Consider the following 27299-nt stretch of genomic DNA (forward strand, 5'->3'; position numbering starts at 1 on the left):
GATGGCAGCAGCCGGGGATAAGGAGTGGGTGTGGCTTATGAGAAAAAAAGAGAAGCCTAGGTCAGCATTGCCTGTAACATGACAACATCACTTCCAACATGCACCAGAAGTGTGCTGTAGTGGTTAAGAGTGGTAGACTCTAATCTGGAGAACTGGGTTTCCTCACTCCTTCCCCATTCCTTCACTTGAGCAACAGACTCTAGTCTGGTGAACCAGGTTGAAGAACATAAGAACAAGCCTGCTGGATCAGACCAGAGTCCATCTAGTCCAGCACTCTGCTACTCGCAGTGGCCCACCAGGTGCCTTTGGGAGCTCACATGCAGGATGTGAAAGCAATGGCCTTCTGCTGGTGGTCCCGAGCACCTGGTCTGCTAAGGCATTTGCAAACTCAGATGAAGGAGGATCAAGATTGGTAGCCATAGAGCGACTTCTCCTCCATAAATGTGTCCCAAGCCCCTTTTAAAGCTATCACTCTTTGTTTGTTTCCTCACTCCTCCACAAGAGGTCTGGTGGGTGACCTTGGGCTAGTCACAGAACTCTCTCAGCCCAACTTACCTCACAAGATACCTGTTGTGGGGAGTGGGAGGGAAAGTGACTGTAAGCCACTTTGAGGCTCCTTACAGAAGAGAGAAATGGGGTATAAAAGTCAGTTCTTCTTCATTGTGCTGCCAGCACCATGGGAACACTGGGCAAAAACTCTACAGTAGAAGGGGATGTCACCAGAGGCAACCACTGTCTGACTATCACCCCTTGCCACTTCAGTCTCTCTCTACCCCCTTGCCCCTCATTCATCCCACACCTTTCACGAGCAATCAGGAAGCCCTATTGAATATGCCACACTTGTCTGGGGAACCGGGTCTGAGAAGCAGTATTAACTGTTCAGTCTCTTGGACAGTGGTGGCCTGTGGGAAGCAATGGGAGTGGAGTCAAACAAGGGTGCGGAGACAAATCTGCTGCCCTCCCAGATCTGCTGCCTGAGGCCACCACTTCAGCTTTCTGTAGAGCTCTGGCCATGATAGGCCACCTCACTTTGATGCTAGGAACAGCAGTTGGGTTTACAGAAAGTGGATGTTTTCGTGTTTCTGGGCTGACATATGCAGCCTCCATGGGGGAAAAAAGGCAGAAAATGGGAAAATGCTGCTTATTCTTCAGTGGGCAAGTGCCCTTTTAAATAGGTAAAAACAGGTAGATGTGGGATTGGTGATAGAGATTGCAAGGGTGTCACAGGCATCATCCAGTAATTACCTGTGACAGTAATGTATCATTCATCACCATAAAAAAGTGGGTGCAAATGTCATTTATGAATAGCAGACATATATATAAATGACCTTTTCCCCTGCAGCAAATAAACTCACCTGCCTTGCCCTGTAAAAAAATAAGCTCCCCTTCTAGCAAGTATTTTGCTGGGGGAAACCTCTCAATTTTTATATATGTGTGCATGCTCACCGTTCATAAATAATTCCACATCATGGGGAATTGCTATTTTCTGCCATTCAAAACACTTAATGTAGATGATGGAAAATGACAATTCTGGCTGCAGCAAAACCAGCAATTGCTTATGTTTTGTGCTCGGGAATCAGTTCGCATTTTGTACTCAAGGACACGACACAATGGAAAAATGTAGCTAAGGAGCTAAGGAGAGTTAGTGAGAGTTAATATGAATTGGGGGGACTATATCAATGGCAAAGTCCTGTTGAACTGTATCTGTCCAGCGGTTTTTCCTTTTCTCATAAACATGCTTAGGATCACTGAGGATCCATGTTCGTTTGACAACTCTCTTCTGCTTTGCACCTCCCCTTTCTTAGGAGATGCTGAGAAAGGCCGCTTCAAGCGCACAGCCGTGGCTGGAGGGTTTTTCGTTCCAATGACAAAGCCACGGACGGGAGGCCCAAGTGGCTGTTCTGACCTCAACAGGTTGGAGAGCGAATGGGTCCCCCAAGCAGTCATGAAAGGTGCAGAGGGGGGCACAGAGGATGGCGGAGACAAAGATGCTTCTCAGCCAACCCAAATCAGGTCCCTCCCTGAGCAGCTGAAAGTGTTCCGACCTATAGAAGACCCTGAGGGGGAGCAGACCTCCCCAAAGATTTACCGAATGTTTTACACTTCCAATGATGGAGCTACCAAATCAGGATTCCATGGGACTCTCTTCCCCCTGGAGGCCTCCCCTCGACATCAGCGCAAAGCCTTGAATATCTCAGAGCCATTTGCTGTTTCTGTGCCCCTCCGAGTGTCTGCTGTCATCAGTATCAACAGTACCCCCTGCCGCACGCCTGCAAAGGAAAAGTCTGTCCTCTCCAGTCTACAAGAATCTTCTTTCTTGGGGTTAGACAATGCCATTTCTTCAGCCTTAGAAGGAGCTAAGCCAGAACATACTATAATCAAGGAGGAAAAGAAGGAGAAGTCCAAACCAGGAACAGGTAAGCTCAAGAGAAGAAATCAGGGACAGTTTGTTCAAAAGATGATGTGCAAGAAGATGTTCTGGTAAAATTGGGTACAGATTGTCCTCTCATTTGCCCACAATGGTCAAATTTAGTGGCATCGTATGAAGTTGTGTATGTTAGTGAGGGGCTACCTAACCATGACTTTTATATGTGTATCTCCCATATTCCAGAATAAAGTTTCTTAAGTCTGTCTCCATGAACACAAGCTTAGACAGTATTTTGGATGGCATCATGGAGGAAGACGGCAACTGGTTTTTAGTGTTAATTGAGCTCTGAAAATACAGAAAGAAATGTAGAAAAAGAGGTAGTTTCATTGGAAGTGCAATATGCTGTCCTAAAACTGGGGGATGTGTTCTACTGAGACTGACTAGGCACAGAAGTTTGGCAAATAACCAATCCCTAAGCAAATCAGATAAATCCTATAGAAGGCCATTCTTTTAAAGCTAGATTTGTCTCCCCCATGGCTTGGTGTCAGGATTGGAAACCCTACCATGATTGTTATGAGTGTACAGTGTCTCAGGCGAGAGGGGGCTGATGGGAGGAGTAGATTGAAGGAGGGATGGAGGGAAGGGAATGGGAGGTGGTGTCAGAGTCTTTTCCTGGGTAGGGCTCAGAGAATAGGAAGGCAGCTAGGATGGAGGTCAGAGAAGCTGGGTTTGGGAGGGGGAGGTTGGAGGGGAGAGGGGCCAGATTCAAGCAGCAAGGAAGAACATCAACTGATCCTGCAAGTGCAAACATGTGTCAACGTGGCATGGAAACTATATGGGTTTAAAATATCTTGGTGAGATGGTGAAGGGACAGTCTGGGAGGATGACTGACCCTGACTTTTTGGTTCCGGAGTGCCCTAGTTATATCTTCATGAGTTGAGAAGCATTGGCCTTTGGGTATGGACCTGTTTTACTGGAGTTATTTAGAAGGTTCATTGAGGGAGTTGCTTTGAGAAAAAAGGGTTTGGGTGGCATTGTTGAATGTCCAGAGTGGTAGGTCTGAATAATGTTTGGTGTCAATGGGCCAGGCAGTGAAATCATTGGCATCTGATGAGCTTTCCTGAAAGCTTCCCTGGGAAGCTTGTATTGTGAGAAACATTCTTTAGTGGCGTGGGAGGTTTCATTAACCTGCAAACATTGACCATTAATCATAGCCTGGGAATTGGAGAATCACAGAGAAGAGCATTGACTGGGGCATTTCATGTTTCTGTGGGAAACATTATATGATGTTGTACAGTCAGTGCCCACAGCCTGATCTTTATTCTGAGGTTTTATATTAAAAATAGAGCCTCCTACATCTCAAACAAAGCAAGGTATGTGAAGATTCTCTCAAAAGTGTGCTTCCAGGCTGGTGGGGGTGTTGTGCTGGGGGGCAACAGGTAATGAATTCAGGACACACAAATGAAGGACATCTTCCCACAATATTGTAAAGCTAACTGCCAGTAGGCATTGTCATGGCCGCTACCGTAGATGGCTTTAGAAGGTGATGAGACAGATTCGTGGAGGATAGGTCTGTTAGTAGCTACTAGCCGTAGTGACTAAAAGGAACCTCAATATTTTGAGGCAGTGAACTTCTGAAAGCCAGTGATAGGAGGCAACATTGGGGGAAGGCCTCAGTCTCTGTGCCCTGTTGCTGGCCCTCCAGAGTCATTGTGTGCGTCAGGATGCTGGGCTAGATAGACCATTTGTCTGATACAGAAAGGCTTTTCCCTTGTACCACTATCACTCGAAAAGCGATCCCCAAGCGCATGCTAAATTGTACAAATTTGGATTTCTTCATGGGGAGCATTAATAATTTGGCATGGGGAAAAAAGATTTCCATGAAAATATCAAAGTTTGTTCTCTCCTGCCTCTAGTTCTCCTGATTTCCTTATTGCCAGGTTGTCCTTTTAAGAACTTTAGCGTAGTTTTTAAAAAGGCCAGCAGGGTAACATTTTTGTAGCATTGTATAAATTCTAGTTTGGATCTTAGGCTGTGTCAGTATCATGGTGGGGTGCAGATCCAAAGTAGCGGCACAGAAAGAACTGCAGGGTAGACTGAATTTCTAACATCAGAAATAGTGTGCAGCTGGCTGAAAATCCTTCACACACAATGGAACCAGCAGCCAGCATAACTTGTGGGGCATTGTATAGATTGCTCTTGTTTTTGACCAATGACATTCAGTTTGGGTACAGACCAATGGACAAAGCATCCCAAAGAAAAAAGAGCTGCATCAATTCAAATCTTAGAGGGGATTCATCCAAGCATGTTGGTGGGAAGCCAAAAAAGGTTTTGAACATTTTGAGCTATAAAAGCCCTCACCTCTTCCTTTATTTCTTTCCACAAACTTGCTGTTAGATGTGTATGATAAAAAAGAAAATACCCCAAGAAAAAAAGCTTTATAGCTCAATGTCAGCCTTTTCAAAGAATAAAAGGGGCTTCTTCACAATTTTTGCCCAGTGCAGACTCAGCCATAATGTAGAGAGGCTTCACTGAAGAGATACCAGACAAGCTTAAGTTGGTTCAAATCATAGTTAACTTTGAGGGCTAAAGAACATGTGGAATTTTGGGAATATTTTTGGGCCTCCAAAGCAGCCTGAATCGGGGTGGGAAGAATACAGATTCGGACTGCAGTGCTGGAAGAGGAACTGTTTAATTCTACAAGCCTGTGCTATTTCCCAGATTGGAATTGCACCCACCCTCAAGCTGCTTTAATACCTGAGAACTCAAAAAGACCAGCACAATATGAGTACCGTTTTGATTCATATTGGGTCCCTTCCTCAAGTTCCTTTTAGGGCTGACCACTCACTCATGACCCATGACCCTGATACTACAGCAATTACACTGGCTACTGATCTGCTTCTCAGTCCAATTCAAGGCATTGGCTTTGTCCCTTAAAGTCATATGGCTTGGGACTTGGATATCTAAAGGGCCTTCCTCGCTTACATGTTCTTGCCCAGGAGTTAAGGTCACAGGTGGAGGCCCTCCTGAATGTCCCACCAATAAAAGGAGCATATCTGGTAAGTATACAAGAGAGGGGCTTTTAAATGGCAGCTCACAATTATGGACAAACCTCCCCAGGGAGTTGTGCCTGGCACCCTCACCGCAGATCTTTAGGAAGCAGATTAAGATAGTTCTCATTATGACTGCATTTGACTTACTTGTTTTTTATTTATTGGCTGTCCTAATTGAGGTTTTAAACTGGTGCATTTTATAACCATTGTTTTATTTATATTGTAAGCTCCTTGAGTGCTGCAAGGTAGAAAGGCAGCTAATACATGTGATTTGGCCATGTCTTGGGTTGAGGTCTAACATATGCACTAATTCTAGAATGTTTGTTTCATTGTTGGTGTTTGTTTTTCTTGGGGGTTCCATAATTTTTCTTTCTGCCTACAATACAGATGCAACTGCTGAAAAAATAGCAACAGCTAAGAAGCCTGAGTCCTTAGGTGTTCTTCCACGAGCTGCCACAATGCTGGAGGCCAAGAGCAGTGTCAACAACTCAGCTTTAGGAGAACAGCTTAGCCAGGAACAGAAACCCCAAGCAGATGGAGATGAAGCCAGTCAGCTGGAGATGAAGAATAGTCCAGAAAGAGGCTCTTGGCAGCAGGAAGGGCCAAGCAGCCAAGTAGAGGACTCCTCACTCCTAAGTGAGCAGGTAAGGAAAAGGTGTTGAACAAAGTTCTTTGTTTCCTTGTTGAAATGGCTTAAGAGCCAATTTGCAGAGAAAGTTGACATCCTCAGCAACTTCTGTTTGCGATGCCCGTTGCTTTTGTGCTAACTGCTTGCCAAGTAGAATCATAGAATCACAGAATCATAGAGTTGGGAGAGACCACAAGGGCCATCAAGTCTAACCCCCTGCCATTCAGGAACACACAATCAAAGCACTCCTGACATATGCTCTTGCAGAGCTGAAGTGAAGCTGAAGCTTTGGATCTCACAGAACTGAAGTGAAGTGAAAAAGGAAATGCAGAACTTTTTCTCTGTCAGTCACTTATCTCTCAACTGCCCACTCCCTGCCTTCTTTTCAATTAAAATCCTCCGTAACGTCTTTTGCTTTCCTAGACATGCCCTTCAGCCACAACAGCATTCACTTGACACTACCCCCAGTGGAATATCTGCCTAGGGGCAGCGGGGGGAGGGGTACCCTGGGTGCCACCCTGGGTGCAAAATCGGCCCCCTACATGATGAGGAAGACACGTCGTCGTCTTCGGGTGCCTTTGTCCCCGCCCATATCATCATCAATGTGGGTGGGGAAGCCTGAGGACACTGCCCCCAAGCCTCCCCACGGCTCACAGCCAGCAGCCGGCAGTCCCTTCTGCCCTCCCCTCTGGGGAGAGCAGAAGGAACTGAAAGGCTCCGTACTCAGCTCCTTTGCTTTTATAAGCACGGGGATGGGGCTTGGGGCCCAGAGGGGAGGGCAGAAGGGACTGCCAACTGGGAGCCGGGAGGGGGGCCGCGAGGCCTGGGAATAGGGCTTCGGGGGCACCCCCCTGAACCGCGCCCCCTGGCATACCAGGGGGGCTCCCGGAGAATGGCTGTCTCCAGGTGCCATTTTCCCACCATACACCTTTGACTACCCCTGAAGTGTCAATAATGGTATAGGTGTGCCTGCAAACTGGTTAATTCTGCCCCACCCATCAGATGATTAGTACCTGATAGCCAATTCATGTTGGCCAGAATGATTAATCAGTGCTAGCTAATTGCCCAGTGGATTAGAAGCCATCGTTTAAACTAATCACACTAGGCAGTTTGACCGGTTTTGTGAGCCTGTCCCTTTTTGTCAGATGACTGGAGGTGTTCTTTTTTTATTTGGGTAGCAGCAATTTGAATATTTGGTCTGGATAAGGGTGACAGGTGTGTGGGTGAATGGATAGGTCAGGCCTGAGGCTCAGAGTTGGCAAAGGAATCCAGTGTCAAATTTAACATGTTAATCCTAAGAACACTGTTCTTACAATCATTAGAACACTTTCCTGGGAGTAAATCCCAGAGAATAAAACGGGAATAACTTTTGAGAAGACTTGCTTAGATTTCTTCCATAGGTGAGAACCAAATAAAACATGATGGCCACCACATGGACATCACTGCCATTTTAAAGACATTTTGATATGCCTTGGGGGTTTATTCCTGACTGGGCCTTCAATGTGGCATACTTATTCCCTGCCCCGTTCTTTTTCAAGTGTTGAAAGAGCCTGCGGGGAGGACGTCAAATGCATTTGAAAAAGCATGGATGGGCACTGGACCAGAGGTGTATTGGGGAAAAATGGTGCCCGGAGACAACCCCTTCTCTAGGTGCCCCCTTGCTTGGGGGCAGGGCCCAGGGGTGGGGCCACCCACCTCCGAGTCCTGCCCCCCAGCTTCCATGCAGGCCAAGCCCCCTTCCTGGCATCTGTGCAAGCTGGCAGGGCCTGTGGAGAGCCTGTGGAGGCATGCAAGGAGGCCTGGGGTGGAGGCATGGTTTGGGGGGGCAGGGCCACCCCCCACAGAGCCCCACCCCCTCTTCCCCACCCCTGTGACTATGCAAGCCAGCAGGGCCTGTGGAGAGCCAGGGGAGGCCAGAACAGAGACCGGGGCAGTGTTCAGAGAACAGGGGATGAGGACACTCCCCACCAAGTCCCACCCCATGGCTTCCATTCAGGTCGAGCCCTGCCCCCACCCCTGCTGTCTGTTCAAGCCAGCAGGGTCTGGGGAGGCCTGCACAGAGGCTGGGGGTGGGGCTTGGTGGGGCAGGGCTGCCTCCTGCTGTGCCCCACCCCTGGTGTCCATGCTGAGCCTGCCCCTAGCTCCCATGCAGGTTCACAGGGCCTGGGGAGGCCTGCATAGAGGCCGAGGGGGCTTGGAGGTGGTGGGCAGCCCAGGTGAGCGCCGTGGATGCCCACCTGCCTCTGAACCCCACCCTCCCCTGTCTCCCTGCAGGCCAGCTTCTGAGCCGGCCTGCAGGGAGGCGGGGTGGGTGGGGCTCGGAGGTGTGCGCCCTGGGACATGGGTGACCACATGTCCCTTTGGCCATACGCCTTTGCACTGGACCCTTGGTGCCTTTAAAATGTCTTTACATTTGCAGCAACTGCCATGTTTATTTTGGCCTTGAGTTGTAGGGATATGTAGTAAGGAGGCGAGGCTGAAATTCAAAGAGGCACTCTGTAGGGTAGTAAAAATACATAGGCAAGTAATACAATTTTGTTAGAATCAACCAAACTGTTACAAACTAATGGGCAAGCCTTTGGTTTCAAGAAGAAGAAGTAGTAGAAGAGGAGGAGGAGGAGGAGGAGGAGGAGAGAAGAAGAAGATGATGATGATTTGGCTGTTATACACCAATTTTCTCTACCTGAAAAAGTCTCAAAGTTGCTTATAATTAACATCCCCCCTGGCAACAGGCATGTTGTAAGGTAAGTGGGGCTAAGAGAGTTCAGAGAGAACTAGCCCATGGTCACCCAGCAGGCTTCATGCAGGTCCTAGGGAGGCAGGAGCCAACCTGCCTGGAGGCAGGGGGGATAGGGCTCCATGGTGAGTGGTCCAGGCGAGTGCTGCCGAGCCCTGCCCCCCGGTTTCCTTGCAGGCTGGCTTCTGCCCTCCCCAGAACAGGGGAGGGCAGGAGCTGGCCTGTAAGGGGGCGGGGCTTTGTGGCAGGTGGCCCCATGTGTGCGCCATAGTGGCCATTCAAGCTGCCCCCGAACCCCACCCTCCCCTGGCCATAAGTGGGGCATAGGAAGCCAGTTTGGGGGGGGGGACCGTGTGGAGCAGGTCATGCCCTTGGGCCCCATTTAGACCCCATTTACCACTGGGGAACCCCAGCAAGGGGCTTTCAAGGCAAGTGAGACACAGAAGTGGTTTGCCATTACCTTCCTCTGCAGAATCTTCCTTGCTGATCCCCCACATCCAAATGGCAACCTTGTTTGGTTTCTGAGATCTGATGAGTTTGGGTTATACCATACATGTCTACACCCCCTCTTGGTCATGCTGAGACTTAAATACCTATAGCAGGAAAGAAAACAGAAGCTCAGACAGGTCTTCTTCATGCTCTCACAGTTACCCTCCTTGACTTCATTGGGACTCAACTGTTCTTTGGGGATAATTGTTCATTCAGTTGTTCAAAGGGGCTACTCTAATTCTTTAAACTCCTAGTCCATAGAAAGGTTTAATATTATTTCAGTGGGGCAGTGACTGCACTCTGTTGTGGGGAGAGGAAGGAAAGGAGTTTGTAAACCCCTCTGAGTCTCCTTACAGGAGAGAAATGGGGACAGTATAAATCCAAACTCGCCTCCTTCTTAATTCCCAAACACATTTTGGATTTTAAAAATCAGTTCCAAAGAGAGTAATACAAGTTGGGTAGTCTGCTTCCAGTGGACAAACATTTTATTTGTCAAAGTTTTGCTTAAGGGTATATGTCTTTCTAATGGGCAAAGTCTTTTAAATAGAAAAAGCTAATAAAAGCCCCAAAGGAAATTCACTCCACTAGGCACATTTTTAGCAGTTACTCTGCCAGTCTTTCCTTAGAATTCATTTGCTAATGGATGTTCTGGTAACTGTGGTTTGTGTGGTTTATTTGTATACTACCATGCATGCAAATTAGGCCTAAAGCAGGCTTGATGAAGATGAAGGATCAGTCTGTAAAAGGTAAGTTGTGAATTATCAGGGGAAGGGAAGGGAAAGGAAGAGGGATTTAATCTTTCAGGCCCCCCCCCTTTGGGTTAACTAAATAAAATTAGACTTTGTAGAAGGGGAAAAAAGATTTTAGAAGCATTTGAAAAGGAAAGTAATATTTTAAATGAGATGTATTTATTGTTGTTAAAACATATATAACAACTCTGTTCCTGGTTTTGATTAGCAAAATCACCCAGGAGATCAGGAATTAAACCTGTCCCCTCCTGTGCAGTCCCAATTAGGACTCGAGTGGCACGTGTGCACAAACATATTTTTATAGGTAAAAATAAATTGTTTTTTATCATATATCTTTATACCTTTAGTCTGATTATCCTCCAGAATCACATGTGTGTCTAAACGGCCATCCAGTCACAACCAATTTATGGCAATCCCAGCAAGAGGCTTTTAAGGAAAGTGAAGAGGCAGAGGTAGGAGCAGCAGTGGCGTAGTGGTTAAGAGCAGGTGCATTCTAATCTGGAGGAACCAGGTTTGATTCCCCGCTGTTCTGCTTGAGCTGTGGAGACTTATCTGGGGAATTCAGATTAGCCTGTGTACTCCCACACATGCCAGCTGGGTGACCTTGGGCTAGTCACAGCTTTTCAGAGCTCTCTCAGCCCCACCCACCTCACAGGGTGTTTGTGAGCAGGGAAGGGAAAGGAGATTGTAAGCCCCTTTGAGTCTCCTACAGGAGAGAAAAGGGGGGTATAAATACCAACTCTTCTTCTTCTTCCTCTGCAGAGTCTTCCCTTCCAGGTACTACTTAACTTCCAAGATCTGATAAGTTCAGGCTATAACATCATCTCCCCTGAAAGCATCTAGAATGTAAAAAAGAAAGTTGGTGGGCAGAGAATAGGAAAAGCAAAAAAGGGAGCTGTCTGGTAATGTCATTTCTCTTCTCCAGGTTGATGGTGGCCATTCCAATGTTACAATGGAGCCATTGTGGCCAGAAATACAACAGGAACTGAAAATAGTTGAGTCTGAAGAGGAGGCATCATTCCCACTGGCACTTGCTCCAGAGACAGCCCACCAACCGCAAGAGTTTAAATCCAGTCCTGCATTCCTTCCATCCGGAGAAGCCAACAATTTACCATGTAGTTTGGTGCTACCTCCAACACCATCCAAAGAAAACACAGTCAGAACCCTTCCAGCTGTACTTCACATTCCTTTGTTTGGTGCCTCTTCCAAAACATCAATAGAGTCATCTGCCTGTGGTTCTGCGCTGCTCACTGAACAGGATGGGGTGACTTCCACCTTGCTAGAACTGGAAAATATTCCATATGATCTACCTTGTTCAAAGGAATATCTGGAGATGGCAGAGACCAGGAATGACCTTCCACCTCAGTTTCAAGACTGGAAGCTTTCATTAGACCAAAAAGAGAATGCAACTCTTTCAATAGATAAATCATCACATCTTAAAGAAAAGCATGCAGACCAATCAAAGTGGGAAAATAATTCAGTGTTTCGTCAAAGACAGCAGGAAGGTATTGTTGTAACACAGGCAGAAAAAACTGATAAAACATTATCAGATCAAAGGGGTCTGGCATGTTTAAATAGTATTAGAGTCTACCAGCTCAAAGGGAGCATTATGAATAATCAAGGCCAAGACTTTCTGGACCAGCAAGATGATGACGCATGGACAGACCATGGGCAGAGCTTAGAGTTGGTGGAACCATGGGAAGATCACCATTGGGTCACTAGTCCTCTCCATTCTCCTACCTTTAAGGACACCCAAGGAGAGATACTTCATGAGTTTCAGACACCATGCCAAGGAAAGGGCAGGGCCCATTTCAAGAAGCCTTGTTTCAGTCGTAGCTTTTCCTTAGACAGTAAGGACACTGTGAGGAGGCACTGGGCTACCCAGCTGCCTTTCACATGTACAGATGAGGATCATCTTCATGAAAACTTTTTATCAGGAATCAAGCAGCCCTCACAGGCACTGTGGAGAGGGAGTGACAGAGTAGAAGCTTGGCTGAATCTTTCGGAGGAACTTTCCAAGTCAGATGATTCAAGCAGGATATCTCTGAGCCGTGAAGCAGGCTTTGCAGCTAGAGAACTGCCGTCTGAGCATGAGGGTCTGTATCCTATCACTCCTAAACTCTTGGAGGAGAAGGAAACATATGAGAATAGAGAAAATGAGGAAGTTTTAAAACACGAGTCTCCTTTGCTGCAGTTTAATTCTGAAAAGAGCATAAGTTCAAGCAGTCCAGAAAAAGGTACCTCCAGAGTTCAGGAGTCTGGCAGCCCTGCACCTGCTGTCATCAAAGATCCATGCTTTGCCAAAGAATTACAGAGTGGTAAAAATGAAGGCATCTCACAGAAAGAGAAAACAAGGCCTTCTTCTCTGAATCTTGAATCTGTCCTTCCAGCTGCCAACCTTTATAACTTTGAGAGTCTTTCTGTGCCCATTCCATCTAGGAACGTAGTCTGTGCACCAAAAGAGATTAGGGGAAGTGATTCTGTCCCATCATTACCTGTTGCCTGCCCAAATAGGGATAAAGCAGATCTTTGGGGTTCTCGTTTTGATCACCAAGACCTAGACCTAGACTACATAATGATGGCTCACGCTGTTACAGGGCGGCGTAACTCTGCACCAGTGAGTGTCTCGGCAGTGAGAACATCTTTCATGGTTAAGATGTGCCAGGCTAAAGCTGTGCCCGTTATTCCACCCAAGATTCAGTACACTCAGGTCCCCCAGCCTCTACAGACACAGAACCCCAACTTCAGGGCTCAAGAAAACAAGGAATCAGAAACCAACAATGGCCAACATAAGCCAGCTCAAAATTCTGAGGGTCAGCTACAGCCTCCCAAGAGTCCACAGGGAGACAGAAAAGGGAAAGAAAATAACGGTGCAGCCCTTATGGATTCAGTAGCAACTGGAAAGGTAGAACCATCCCTCTCCAATCATAATTCCACCCAAGATATACCTATACTTCGCCGAAAGCGTACTTCTGAAGGAGAGACCACAACAGACAACCCGCAGTGCTCAAAAATGGAGAGACCATCAGGGATTTCCAAGCCTTCGTACAGATGTAGGCCAGGGAGACCTCAGAGCCTTATCCTGTTCAGTCCTCCCTTCCCCATCATGGACCATCCATCTTCCTCTGTAGATTCCAGAGTGTTACTTTCTCCCATAAGAAGCCCCTCACAAACTACATCTCCAGAGCTTGTTTCTGATGATTTGTCAGGGACCACCCTGGAGGGGGTCACTCTTCGGAACAAGATGACCATTCCCAAGAATGGCCAGAGACTAGAGACTTCCACAAGCTGTTTTTACCAACCACAGAGGAGGTCAGTGATTCTGGATGGGAGAAGTGGGAGGCAGATAGAATAATGCCCACTTCCCAACACTTCTCTTCCCTGGTGGATGAGATGGGAGTGGTCACACTGAGAACTAGGATCATCATCCCCCTACTATTCAAAAAGAACTTGTTTGCCAGCTCCCAATGATGCTTATTTTACAGATAGTTACTTTGAATTTTTGGGGGGTTTGGCCTCCCGGCCACATGAGTAATGGATATGTCAGCAAAGCAACATTGTTCGTCAAGTAAAGTAGCAGTTAGTCCTTGTTTTGTCATCCAAAGACTCTCCCTCAACCCTCAGCTTCTCAACAACATTCCAGCAACAGATAAGAACTGTGGGGGGTCAACTCGACAACACCAACTTCCTGTTTGATTTTGATTGGTTGTATCCCTGCATTCCCAGTCAGCATCTCCTTTTTTACTTGCTTATGTGCAAACGTATAAGGAACTTTGTGATGTGAATGATAAGTGTGAAGGGCACTCAGATAAAGAGTGGCATGGGGAGGAGTATGATATCTTTGAGCTAAACTGATGGGCAGTTGTTGAAGGTAAGCCCCTGCTTGCTTAAATAGGTTTTGCTCCTGAAGCATATTTTTCTCTATACTTTTGTTTGTTAATACAGAGCTAACTGCAGGGTTTTATATTAGTTGACTATACAGATTTGTACCAATAGCTGTCTAAAACTACTTGCTCTCTCAAAGGTTGGTGTCATTAGTGCAGTACCAAAGAGAGACTCCACCTCCCCTGCTGTGATCCTATTGAGGCTCTTCTGGAAAGCACTGGCAGTGACTACCCTGCTATTTTGACTGTAGTGACAGTCACAGGTCTTAGTATTTACTGAAGGACAGGTAGACAGGGCAGTTGCAATAACTGGTGCTCTTTATTTCAGGAACATCCCAGTAGGGTTTCTTTATCTTCCGTAAGAAGTGTTGCTGCTGTTTGTTCTTTAAGCTGCCATTTACTTGGCATCATCAGGGCTGTAGGTGGCAAGGATTTAAGATCTGATTAGGAAAAAAAATCCTGATGCTAATTCATGGCTGAGTCACTAAGCGGGGACTTTGAGCTTTAGGAATTAAAAAAAAATTAAATCCCAAAGAACAAGGTCTAGATCACAAAGCGGCAATCTACATTCACATTTTTTCTCTCCAGAATGCGTTGTAGGTGGCTCTCAGGTATGATTGCACATAAAGATGTAGATAAGACATGCTGTAGTGTGAATTAGAATATACATGGAAACCCTCAAGGACTTGCAGGAAGCATCTCATTTCCCCTTTCTTCACTATTTCCACTTTCCCTTTCCTGAAAGCTCCATAGCCTTCCACCATTTCCTGCTGCCTTATCGCTTTCCCACCCAACAAGCAACCTACATTTATCTTCCCTATTATCCTCATGTTCCCTGGCCCCAAGCAGGTTGTACCCAGGAAAACTGTGGCCCAGCTGTGTGGTGCTGGCCACTGTGCCAGGCCCACTTGCATGGAGGGAACCTTGTGAGAGTACCTTAATTTCCCCGGTATCCCTCCCCACACTATTTCCTCTTTCCCTTTCCTGGCATGCCCCATATCCTCTCACATTTTCCTGCCTCGTTTCCTCCTTTCAGCAATTTACCAACCTACCTTTTATCTACCTCCCATCTTCAGCTGTATTTATTATTTATATACTTCATCTATATCCCGCCTTCCTTCACAGTGGGGACCAAAGCCGTGTACATTATTCTTCTCTTCTCCTTTTTAATACTAATTACAGTTCTGTAAAGTAGGCTAGACTGGATGTATATTACTGGCCAGAAATCACCCAGTGAGCTTCTATGGCAAGATGGGGATTTGAACCTGGGTTTCCCCGACCCTACTCTGAAGCTCTAGCTGCTACGCTACTCTGGCTTTAATAGGCTGTTGAACTGTAGCAAGCTGCTAGGCCTAACTGAACTGTGCAAATTAGGTGGTTTTTGCCAGGCTCCGGGTGGGATGTGGAAATTTACTGGAATTACAACTGAACTTCAGATGACAGACATCTGTCCACATGGAGAAATTGGCTGCTTTGGAGTGTGGACTCTATAGCATTATATCTGACTTAAGCCTCTTCCCTCGCCAAATCCTTCCCTCCTCAGACTCCACTACAAATTCTCCAGGAATTTCCCAACTTGGTGCTGATAACTCTAATCAGGCATGGCCTAAATGAGTCCTCCCTCAAAGGCCAAGAAAGGCCTGGAAAGGATCCTGCCCCTCCCCCTGCCTTTTATTCACAGAAACTCTAAGCCTGGAATCTTGTGGTTGCCTAGTGACAGACAGTGAGGGATTCTGTTGCTTAAAGCTACAGGCATGCCTTTGTTCATTTTATTTGTTTTTAAAATACCTCAAAGTATTTTTTAATTACATTTTTTTCATGAACCTGGGTCCCTTTTCAGGTCTTTAGAAAGGTCTGTTTTGTCCATTCACAGCTCCAGTCACTGGATTTAAGTATCCTTAAATGTGGCTGGTTTCTCTCTTAGCATATAAGATTATAGCATGCAACAAAATGTCATGTTTGAATAGGATAGCTGCACTTTTGCACATTGTACCAAAACTCTATAGTCCCCTGTAACTCACTAACTACTTTTGACTCATGTACACCTGCCTGGTATCAGCAGCCCTCATTGTAAAAAAAACCCCTTTCCCCTCAAAAAAACCTCTTCAAGAAGTAGCATGGATGGCCCAAATGTTTGAGACTCTAATGGTCTGAATGTCCATTGGACACATGAAGCTACCGTCTCCTAAATCAGGGCCTTGGTCTATCAAGTTTGTCTCCACAAACTGGCAGCAGTTCTTCAGCATCTCAGATAGAGGTCTTTGACCTTCTGCCCGACCCCATTAACCGGAGTTACCAAAGGTTGAATCTGGGATATTCTGCTTGCCAGTTTGTGGCAATGAGCAACAGCTCCCCTCCCCTCTCATGAGGAAATATTGAGTTTGTTTTGCAAAATTCTCTGGTAGGTGGAAGAGTTTAGTCACTCCCAGAGCATGTTATTTCCTGGTTTGTAAGGGAGAAAAGAGTGATACTGCCTTTATTTCCACCCGTTGTTCTTTCGAGTGAAGACATACCTATGGTGACATTTTAGATCCAAGGATGATGCACGTTGAGTTCATAGAGCACAGAGTATCTGTCAGAGTTTGTGGTAGCTGCATGTGCCATCAGGTTTAGTCATGGCATAGTAATTGTTTATAAGATTTCAAAAAAAAGAGCAAAGGAGAGATAAGAATGTCATCTTTTGTCTTCAAGTGCACAGGGTGGAGCCTTGTTGGGCTGCCCTTTTAAATACAAATAAGGTAGAATCGGTGTACGAGTGAAGCAAGATATATGAATAGAAGGAGAAAGATTAATGTGGTATTCTTCGTGAATAGCAGGGAAAGTTTACTTGTCTAGGCAGAATGGATGAACTATTTATCTACATGAGAAGGGAGGTGTACAGTGCTCACCTGGAGGGAAGGGATGGCCCCTTCGACAAACAAAACCTGGGATTTGCTTTAGACGTTTGACTCATTTGTCAACATCGGAGAAGTTTTCTGAAACAGAGTTTCATATGACTTCAACATATGTTCAAGTGATAACATGAAGGAACAGCACTGAGGCCTGAGCAGTTTCCACTGACGGCTGTTTCAAAACCTCAAGTTGCGAACCAGAACTTATTGCTAGGCTTTTCTGTCTTCGGAGATTTTTAAAAAAATAACTGAACTGATTAATTTTGTGTTATATTTTATATATAAACAGAACATATATAAATATGTTAAAATGTAATTAAAAACCTAAGTTGTTTAAGCAGCATCCATCGCGTCCGTGAATCTTGAGTGCTCCGACATATAAACATTATTCTTCGCTGAAAATGCTTTTCCCAAACCTTTTATAAAGAATAAATTTGAGGTGCAACATTTTAATCCCACCTATTAGGAATAAATCTCTGTTGTCCCACCTGTATTACCTCTTGGGCTGCTCCGATACCAACTAGTTTAGCTCATTTCCATCCACCAGTGAAGATTGAGCAGCCAATTAATCGACAGGCTGCTCAACTGTTCATAACTTGTTCACTTATATTTACTGGAACAGGCTGCTTGCAAGTCATCAGAAGCCAACTTCCAGTTGCTAAGGGATCAGCTGGGAGACCGCATCTGATCTTCTGCTGGGGCAGTTTTTTTGGTGGGGACAGAGATCAGGAGCTGACTCCTGGCTTCTAATCTGCTGTACCGAAAAACCAGCTGCTGCCATGACTGGTTGAGATGGAAGAAGGGAGGGGGGGCGGTGTTCAGAAGCCCAGCTGATTTCCCTTCTTTTTCCCACTGTCTGTTCGGGCTGCAGAGAGAAAGGAATTCTTCCTCCTCTGGCTTTTGCAATGCAAAGATCAAAAGTGTTGCTTCTGTCCAGCCCAACTTGGAGGGGAGGGAAACGAAACAAGCTTTTTCTCCTTTCCCATTTTCCACTTCACTGGGTAGCTATTTTTTTGGGAGGGGGTGGATTCAACTTTTGATCAGCAGATAACTATATATTTGTTTGGCAACTGTTCGAGTTGCTTGATGCAATCCTGACATATCTCTGATTGGTTTGCAGTCTGACCACGAGTGTTGAACAAGGTAAGATCGTCTGCCAAACAGGCTTCCTGGGAAATTTGTGGTATCTGATATTGTCTCTGTACCAGGTTTAGGCTACCATTTTGCACTCAAGCATAGGAAAAACAAAATACCTACCTGTGAGAATGTTGGTGAGCTGGCAAAAAATCGGGGAAGGTTGAACTTGGCCTAGTGGCACTGATGACATCCCAGGGATTCACCTTGGATTTAGCCAGTGGCTATACACGTCTGGGAAATGATGAGAAGGATAAGCCACACCTGTTGCCTTCTTCCACAGAGGTGCCAGTGCCTTGGTTGTGTGGGTAGGAAATCTGGCCCTGAGTGCCAAGCAATATGTTGTCTACCCTTGCTGAATACTCACAGCTAGGAACCTTGTAGCCTACCCAAGCCACTAATAGCACAATTCAGATATGGGGGGTGGGGGTAAGGAGTGCTGAGGCAGCTGGGGATGTCTTGGCAAAGGCAGAGACATACCACCTCCAAAGGGGCTCCAGGCAATGCAGGCAGGAGGGACATTCGAAATCTTTCCTACTGCCCAAAGAGCCCAATTGAAGAAACAGACTTACACCACTGTTTTTACAGCATAAGGCTGATGGCCTGGGGGCATTCCCAGTGCCAAAGTTCTATGGAAGCTCTGTGGACCAGGCTCCCTTCTGGACCTGGTGCTGTGCACCTCTGCAGTGCTCAGCTGCCTTCCAGTTTGCCATCTCTGCTGGTGTAAGTGCCAATTATATCAGCAGGGTGGGCAAACATGCCAGCATGGCCCCATGCCAGCTCCTGAAACTGCTTGGCCCTCCCCTCATGATTGTAAGTCTAGCTCTCGTTGAGGCCATTTGATCTATGGACCTAACCCTCTGAAATTTAGTTAACTATAGTGTGGAACTATATTGTGAAAGTATAATGGCAAGCTATTCTATATGGAGACATGCATACAGAAAGAAAGAACGAAAACACACACACACACACACATCAAGCTTCCCCCCCACCCCCACCCAGTGATTTGGTACCATAAGATACAAGGAGATGGTCTACACCCTATACTCCCAGTACAAGACTTGCTTGGGTACTATTCTGTCTTGCAAACATTAGTAAAAGTTGGAGATCTGTGTACACTGAGGTACTTCAACTGGGGGGAAAAACCCAGCATCTGAGAAAAAAATTTTCAGTGTGTTTAACATTCTCCTTTTCTTAAAGCTCCATTTCCCAGTCTGTAAACTGAGGTGGCCAAAGCTAGCTGCTCATCTTGACTAATCCCATTCAGTTTAGAGGAAAATGAGAGAGACCACACCTGCAATCTGTGAAAAGATGAAGAAGTCTGGGATATTCGTTGTCATGTTGCATTGCTTTTGGTATTGTTTTCATGAAATGTTGCTGTTTGTGCAGACTATCTGCTTTTGTGCCTTTATTGCTTTAGAGTTTGGACAAGGTCTCAGTCATGACGTTTAACTGGAGTTTTAATTTTTTCAACAAAATTATATGTGTCCTGTTGATATTTAGGGACATACTTATTCATTGTGATCTGAAAAATATAATGAATGCTGCTTCTGTCACTTTTATCATCCCTATTACTTGATTAGCTAGCCTAAAGTACCATGGGATTTGGAACTGAGTGCTTCACCACCAGAGGTTATACAGTATGAGATCACTGAGAAAGTTTTCACTGGTGTTAGATATAATCTTTCAGGGCATCAAATCCCAAAGATCCCTGACCTTGTTAAAAAGATAGGGCTCAAACCTGAGGGAATTTCTTAGGACTGATCTGAAACTGGGGGAGGGGTATTGTTGAACTCAGACTTATCTTTGTGACATCATCACATCGCCAAAACTGATTGGCTGTTTGACTATGTGTCATCACATTGCTATATGGTCCTGACCAGTGGCGTAGCGCTCACAGGGTGGAGGGGATGCCCTGGATGGAGCAGTGGTGGAGGCATGGCCAGACCGTCAAGGGGGCATGGCGGGGACATTCCAGGGCGGGGCAGGGGCGGGCGATGCTGTGGCAGGGGTGCAGGGCGTAGTTTCCCCTCGCTCTGCCTCTGATCTTGACTGGCTGGTATAATACTAAGAAAACTCTCATTGTGAAGGTAGTAGCCCAGCAAAATGAACAAACCACTCCTACTTGGCTACACAAGTGCATTGGGGCTGGCCTGTTCCTGATGCCCATCAGGGGGCAGTCAGAGGTTATGAAGCCCTGGGTACGCCAACTTTTCCAGCATATTCCCCTAAACTTGGGGAATTGTAGAATATCATTCTATTGCGTTTCCACAGCAACTAAAACAAATCTATCATTACATTTGGTGTTAGCAGAACTTCACACTTTTACACAAAGCATCCATCTTGAATGCTGTCATTGCTAAAAGTGACTTAATAGTCTCAAGTCTCTTTTTCAGTGGTTTAATGACATTTTTTGAAAACCTATCTGTGTTTCTTGGGATCCTTTATGCATCTTAAGCTGTACGAAAAATGTAAATACCGAAAAGGTTATTTTCATATCTTTTACAGGGAAGATACAAGAATCTTGATCCTTCTCTCTCATGTTTTGTTCTTTGAGTACCACATTTATGGTTACCAAATTGAGTGAGGGAGATACTTCAGCTGGATCCTCTGCAATAGCTATTGTGTCTTTTATGGCCTTCCTGCCAACTTTGTTTTGCGTTGTTTACCTTTTCTGCGGGCACAAAATGAAGGAGGGGCACCCTGTCACCACCAAAAAAGGCTGGGGATCATGGGATCCATCTGTATATACAAAAACTCCATGGGACAAAGGCTGGAATAAGAAAGGAAACTGCTCAAGCTGGATTGGGAAAAGCTGCCTGGATCCAGCCGGTGAAATCCTGTATAGCCAAATTTCTGGTGGTTTCCACATACACTAAAGCATGGGGCCATTTTGCCTGTTGAAATTGCATACAAGGAAGAATTTCAATTGACATAGCTTCTCTCATCATTTTATTTGGGCTGGGCAAATGGCACTTGACAGAATGTTTACTCATTGAGGGAGTGGTAGCCCTAGGGGGAAAAGGCATATTTGGCAGTTGGTCTCAAATATGGTTTAGTGACCCCCTAAGGATAAACAACATGTTAAGGAAATGTTAAGTCAACCTGAGCTGCAATTTTATGAATGAATATCTTCAAGGCAAAAAGCGGAGTTGGGGAGGCCCTAAAGTATCAGACACTCCCTCTCCATATACACACTATTAATTTAATTACTACTATTTGCTGGCCTTCTTCCCAGATGTTTTGGTATCACTTTCTTTGCAAAACAAATATGGTCATCCTGACTGATTATATGGTCTTGCTCATTAAGAATCATGTAGCCAGTATTAGTACACCATTTGGCTAATCAGATCAGCATAGCTTTGTAAAAGTACCATAAGCCTGAGAAAAAGCCGTGGTTCCTCTGCTTTCACTCTGAACCACAGAATTTTTATTTTATTTCCCCACATTATTGTCAGAATGGAGCTGTCTTTCACAAGAATTGTTTTATCTATCTATCTATCTATCTATCTATCTATCTATCTATCTATCTATCTATCTATCTATCTATCTATCAATCATATCTCTCTCTCTCTCTCTGTGTGTGTGTGTGTATAAGAAAAGAAAAATGAACTACTTAGTTTTTCTGTTCATGTTTTGGCTTACCCCACATTTTAAATTAAATTTTAATTGATTATGATGAAATCAAACTGAAAATTCCGAATAGATTTTAAATGGAAGAAGATATGGGGCAGCACCATAGTTAATGCTGGGTCCTATATATTGGAATTCATTTAGAATACAGATTCAGCCCTGATTTCTGATCTTTAATACATAGCCGCTGCAGCTGTTATAATTTTGTCTGATAGAATCTCAGCAATGCTGGCAGTCTTAGGGAATGCAGCACGTTTAGAAAATCCCTGTTCCAGAAATATTTAATTTTGGCAAGAGGAAAAGACTTTAGCACTTCAAAGAAATACAGCAGCTGCTGAAGAATAAACTGTGGGATTAAAGACAGGAGCAGGAGGGATAAAATAACGGAGTTTGAGTGGCCTGAACAAGGAATGGTTTTGAGGAAGGCACAGTGGTGACGAGCAAACAGAAGCCAGCTGTTGCATTCATTCTCAGATATCCAGGGAACCCCAAAGGTTTTTTTCAAAAATAGTTTTATATATACAATACCCAGCATTTGATATCATGTTGCTGCCACCTCAGGCAATTGCCTGTTGTAGGAATTTTGCACGGAAAAAATAGCCAGAATTGTTCTTGTCTTTGAAAGGACCCTGGAACACTGGCCGATTATGCACAGCACAAGTAAGACATCCTGGGGAGGACTTTAAAAAAGCTGCCTCCTCAATTCTTTGTTCGGACGGACAGCGTGGACCAAAAAAGCATCAGAGGAGAAAGAGGCTTCCCCTCTTTTCCCTTCCGCTCAAGTTTAAAGCTCTTGCACTTGACATTTTGTGGTGCTGCAGGGATTCTTCGCGCCTTCAGATTTTTGCTTAATGTTTCCTGGGACTTTTGCAGTCTCCACTGCTTGGCGCCTTTTCAGCCTGAAAAGTATATGATTGTACTCGGCTTGCCCTGCTGATTCCGGCAATATATAGTTTCCCCTCTTTTTAGTTTCAATGCGCTGTCTTCAAGGATTTCTAGACACGATTTCAGAATCCATGCTGATTTTCATATTGTGCCTGCGTATCTTCGAAGAAAGCTCATCGATTTTTTTAAAATGAGAAAACGATATATTGCCAGAATTAGCAGGACAAACTGAGTACAACAACCATGTACTTTTTGGGCTGAAAAGGCCCAGCAACAGAGTCTGAAGAGCAAACATCCTGGGAAAATCTTAAGCAAAAAGCTGCAGCATCACGAAATGTCAGGTACAAGAGGTGGAGGAAACTAACCAGACAGCTTTAATGGTCAGGTGAGAAAAATAAGATGTGTTCTCAGCTCCTGAACTCTGCACAGCAAGAGGAGATGACTTGCAGAATACTTGGGGGCGGGGGGGGGGGGATTGGTAGTTTTACTTCCTCAAAATAGGTCGTCTCGAGCCGGAAAAAAAGGCTTCTGGAGGACATCTTGGGGAAAAAGCTGTGCGGAGTTTCTCCCCAAAGCACCTTTTCCCCATCCTCAGACATCCTATTTGTGCTTGCATAAACGACCAGTAAGAAGATCCCTGACTTGGAACCTGCTCAGCCTCAACCCTATACATTTCTGTCCTGCTATGCTTTAGGGGAGCTGAGGGAATGGTCCATGATCTCTCTCCCACCCCCACCCCCATTTCATTCTCACAGTAAACCTAAGTGGTTGCTAAGACACACACACACACACACACACACACACACACACACACACACACACACACACAGAGAGAGAGAGAGAGAGAGAGAGATGGCTGACTAGGCCCTTGTCAAATCTGTTTTGTGTTACATACTGGTCTATGACCGTAATAAAGAATTTGATGTTTTGACTGACTAGTCCAAGATCACCTAGTGAGCTCTGTAACTGAGTGTGGCCTTGAACCCATGTCCTAGTCAGATACTACCTACCACACCAGATTGACTCTGCCCCACCCACCCCACAGCACTCAAACCCACCTGAGCAGATGGAAATATTCTTTTTAATAACAAACAGAAACTCAGCAAGAGTTTCACCCCATGAGAACCATTCTGTGCTTATTTGTCCCAGAGGGTGAGGCTTCCTAGTGGAATTCAGCTACTAGCTGATTGGGAAATTGGTGCCCATACACAGCTGATCAGTTACTACCTGAGGACTTTGGGAGATGCACTGGACACACAATTCTGGCGTGCTGAAAGCCCTAATTATTTTTATTTAGTTATTTTTAATTTTATTTTTAATTTATTACATTACATTTATACCCTGCATTTTCCTGGAAAACTCAAATAGGGAATATAGGGACAAATAAGGAAAATATATGGGCGACTGACCAGAGTACCACAGTTAAGAATATGCATTCACAAACTGAAGTTTTAATATTATTGATATTAAGCAGGGCCTCAGTGAGGTGGCATTCCCTAAATAAATATTTATTTCTTATTCTACCACATCACTCAGATTTAGAGCTCACAAATGAAAGGAGGTAATGTGGAGGAATTCTTCTTCTTTGCCCTTCCATTATTAGACAGGTTGCACTGGTGATGTTTTTGAGATCCCTGCCAGGACAGGCAAGGGACTAGAATATCTTCTCCCTTTCCCCAGTACTTTGGATGCACCCCAGCAAATGTCATGTTAGGCAACCTGAAATTATTGGTCCTATGGTACACTGTGACCAAGCGCCTTGGGCACATCAGAACTCTTGGACATATCAGAACTAAGTGGCATGAAGAGGAATGGGAAATTCTTACCCTGCATTGGCTGACCTACAAAATTCCAGCAACAATCTAGTTTGCACAGTATGTGGCCAGAAGAGGAAAAACAACAACGTATTTTTAAATTAATAATTAACTTCCTCCCCCCAAAAAACCTGTGAAAAAAATAAACTGAAAATAATTGTGTTTAGCCCTACTATAGCCTGAGAGGTGCTGAATTCCCCTTTTGAAATACAAGGTTTTAATCAGGGTTGGAATGAAGCAGCCCTGTGAGGCACCTGATAAAGCACCATTTGTAAGCTGAAGTTCGGCTCTAGCACAACCCCTCTTCCCCACATGCAGGGATGCAGAATTATGCTAGCTTTGTACAGATTGTTGAATTTAGCCATTCTTGGCACAGAACTGGAAGATACTGAGCACCAAATATATGCAGCTCTGGTCATATCCATAAAAAGAACAGGACACTGTTGTGTTCCCAGCATGCAGAGAGCTGATGTCCTTCTGAAATACGAACTTTTTACTAGTTTCTCAGCTCTGGCTTTCTCTCTGGAGTTTTCCTTTTTATCTTTTCTGTCTGCATACTGTTGCTTTCTTCCCAACTCACTTCAGGTAAACTGCTGGCACTGTTTTGAATTACCTAGACAACTTCAGATATTTACCTACCCAAAGTGCCTGCCACACAATTCTGCCAGTTTAATTTTTGAAAATTTTATCCCTTCATTCTTCAAAAAATTAAGGCTGTTCCAAAAACCTAGGTTTCTACTACAGTTGTGCAAACATTTTTCCCTTCCTGGCCACACTGATCAGATTTTTTCTGTCTCCACTGTGGGGCCACATTCAGAATAACTAGTGGTGGTTATCAACTGCTTATTGACCACCTTATTGTGCTCCTCGTTTTCACAAACAGAAATGGCTTCTTCAGTCAAACATTAGAAGGCATACGACCAGCATGAAAGAAAGCAGATGTGATATCCAGGAGGCCAAAGAACCCAGTCAAAACAATTGAATAAACACAGCAGCTAACCAAAAAGAGGTGCTTGAGGCACTTAAAGAAACAAAACCATCTATTATCGCTATGTACCATTCTGCAGCACCACTATGAGGCAACTGTGATACAATTCTGACTTGCCTTGTCTCACCAGCACTGAATCTGGGAATCTTAGAAATCTAACCAAGCTAGGCAGGAATTACCATAGCTTTAAAATCAAAGTGGTTTGATGAGCAACCTTATAGTGGTTACTGTCTGTCAAAATGGAAGTATGAAGGTAGCTACTTCCTGAAGCACCTAACTGAGAAGGTCCAAGAAGCAAAGTCAATCCTTATGCCTGTGCCTGCTATTGTGCACGTTATGGAACTGTTTCTCTTGGTCTTCTGGTGTCCTGGACATGTGTGATGGGCAGGAAAGGAAGGATAACGATGAAATACTACCCATATATGCCCAGTTTTTCCAACTTAATCCAACATTTGGGCACAATAAAAAGGGGGAAAAGCCATACACAGCTCAAGAAGGAATGAATGATGTAAAACATTGCAATGTAAAACACAAATTCATTTTCACTGAAGTGGTTCTAACTCAGTGTAGGGTGTATGTTTTGTATGCACAAAGGCCCAGGTTCTTAATGGATTTTTGAGAAAGAGAGGAAAGCTATTACAAGTAAGAATAAGAAATCAAGGCTTGATAGATAAATTGACCCCAAGCAGCGTAGGACAACTTTCAGCTTTTTGCTTCCTGTATTGATATAAAGGAAAGAGATGGGAATTATTCCCAGAGAAGCTCAAATGTGGAATGTATGACGTCCAGCAAAATCTATGTGGCTGTGTGAGAAAGCATCGGTACGTAGGCGTGAGTATCTCTCTCATAGAGTGTCTGCAGAAAACATGGAAAGGAATTCTGCCGGAGAAAAACATGATCATGGAACCAATTACACTTTGTGACTTTGCTGATATCTCCATGCCTACAAGAGACTAAAGGAGTCACGGCTTATATTCATGAAGGACAGACAAGAATGGGAACCTTAATATAAGGAAGAGGAATTGCATTAATCTTTTGACAAAGCATGCTGGTCTGCCTCTTCTACCCTCCCTCCCATTTTGCATCTCTGTTCTGATCTTTACCCACCCTACAGTGGAATCCTCCATGTCAGGGGTTGGGGAAATGGAGGGGGCATGTGTGGCAGTAAAAACTGGAATGAGATAATTGCAAGAGCCAACGAAGAGTACTGGGCAAACAGTACAGATACTCCTGATAAGCCTGCCTGACAGCATTCTGGCACCAGTCATTTACTCTATCAAAGGGCAGCAAGGGACTCCTAGAAACAGGAACTCATCAGCTCTGCTGTCTTTAGAGAGGTACTTCAGTATCATTCTCCACGAAAGCACTGGCACTATGCCTAATCAGTCAGTGGCAGAAGTGTTGAGATGTCTCTGCCTTTGATCGAGAACACTGGCCATCCGTTCATAGTGTTTGTGCCATTTTAGTCTCCTTGTAGCGCTGGAGTGACAAGCCTCTGACAGGATGCTGAAGATAGGATTCAGTCACCAACACATCAATCTCGTACCTACAGCAGGGACTGATGGGTTGTTTTCATCTATTACCAACGCTACCCTTGGGCAGAAGCTAGAAGCCTGTCAACCCTTTTCTAAAATGGCAGCATAGCCGTTCCTCAGCTGTCAAAAGCACACTTAAAAAACCCATCAGAAAGATTATTTCAGAGCAAATGGTACCAAGTTCCAGAGTAGTATAACTCCTCTTGCGTGCCAGTGCACAGATAGTGTTTGTACAGGGGGTAAGTGCTTCTCTAGGGAGGCAACACACAAGTTCCATGAAAAAGAAAAGATCCATTGAGCAAGGTGGGAAAGTTTGATCTTGCTTCCTCTGCCCACAAAGGGTGAAAAGAAGGTGCGTCAGCTTCATTATGCTTGAAATCTCCCAGAACAGAAGAACAAAGAAATAAAAGGTCATATACTCCTTGAGGGCAAAGATGGAGTTTTTTTAAGCTTATGAAAAAGTATTGTGCAGTCATACATGTGCTAGGACATATCCTCATGAAATCTGATA

General features: G+C 44.9%; 1 protein-coding gene across 1 annotated transcript in view; it reads left to right on the plus strand.

Moving 5' to 3' along the window:
- The window catches only part of ARHGAP31 (Rho GTPase activating protein 31), a 114248-nt gene extending 94817 nt beyond the window's left edge, over positions 1–19431 (plus strand). The window contains exons 10-12 of the mRNA XM_048494597.1: positions 1806–2417; positions 5809–6065; positions 10950–19431. Of these exons, the coding sequence (XP_048350554.1) occupies positions 1806–2417; positions 5809–6065; positions 10950–13379 (3299 nt within the window). The 3' untranslated portion in view covers positions 13380–19431. The remainder of the gene's footprint in view (positions 1–1805; positions 2418–5808; positions 6066–10949) is intronic.
- The last annotated feature ends 7868 nt before the right edge of the window (positions 19432–27299 follow it).

Source organism: Sphaerodactylus townsendi, linkage group LG04 (genome assembly GCF_021028975.2).
Source record: "Sphaerodactylus townsendi isolate TG3544 linkage group LG04, MPM_Stown_v2.3, whole genome shotgun sequence".
Taxonomy (NCBI): Eukaryota; Metazoa; Chordata; class Lepidosauria; order Squamata; family Sphaerodactylidae; genus Sphaerodactylus; species Sphaerodactylus townsendi.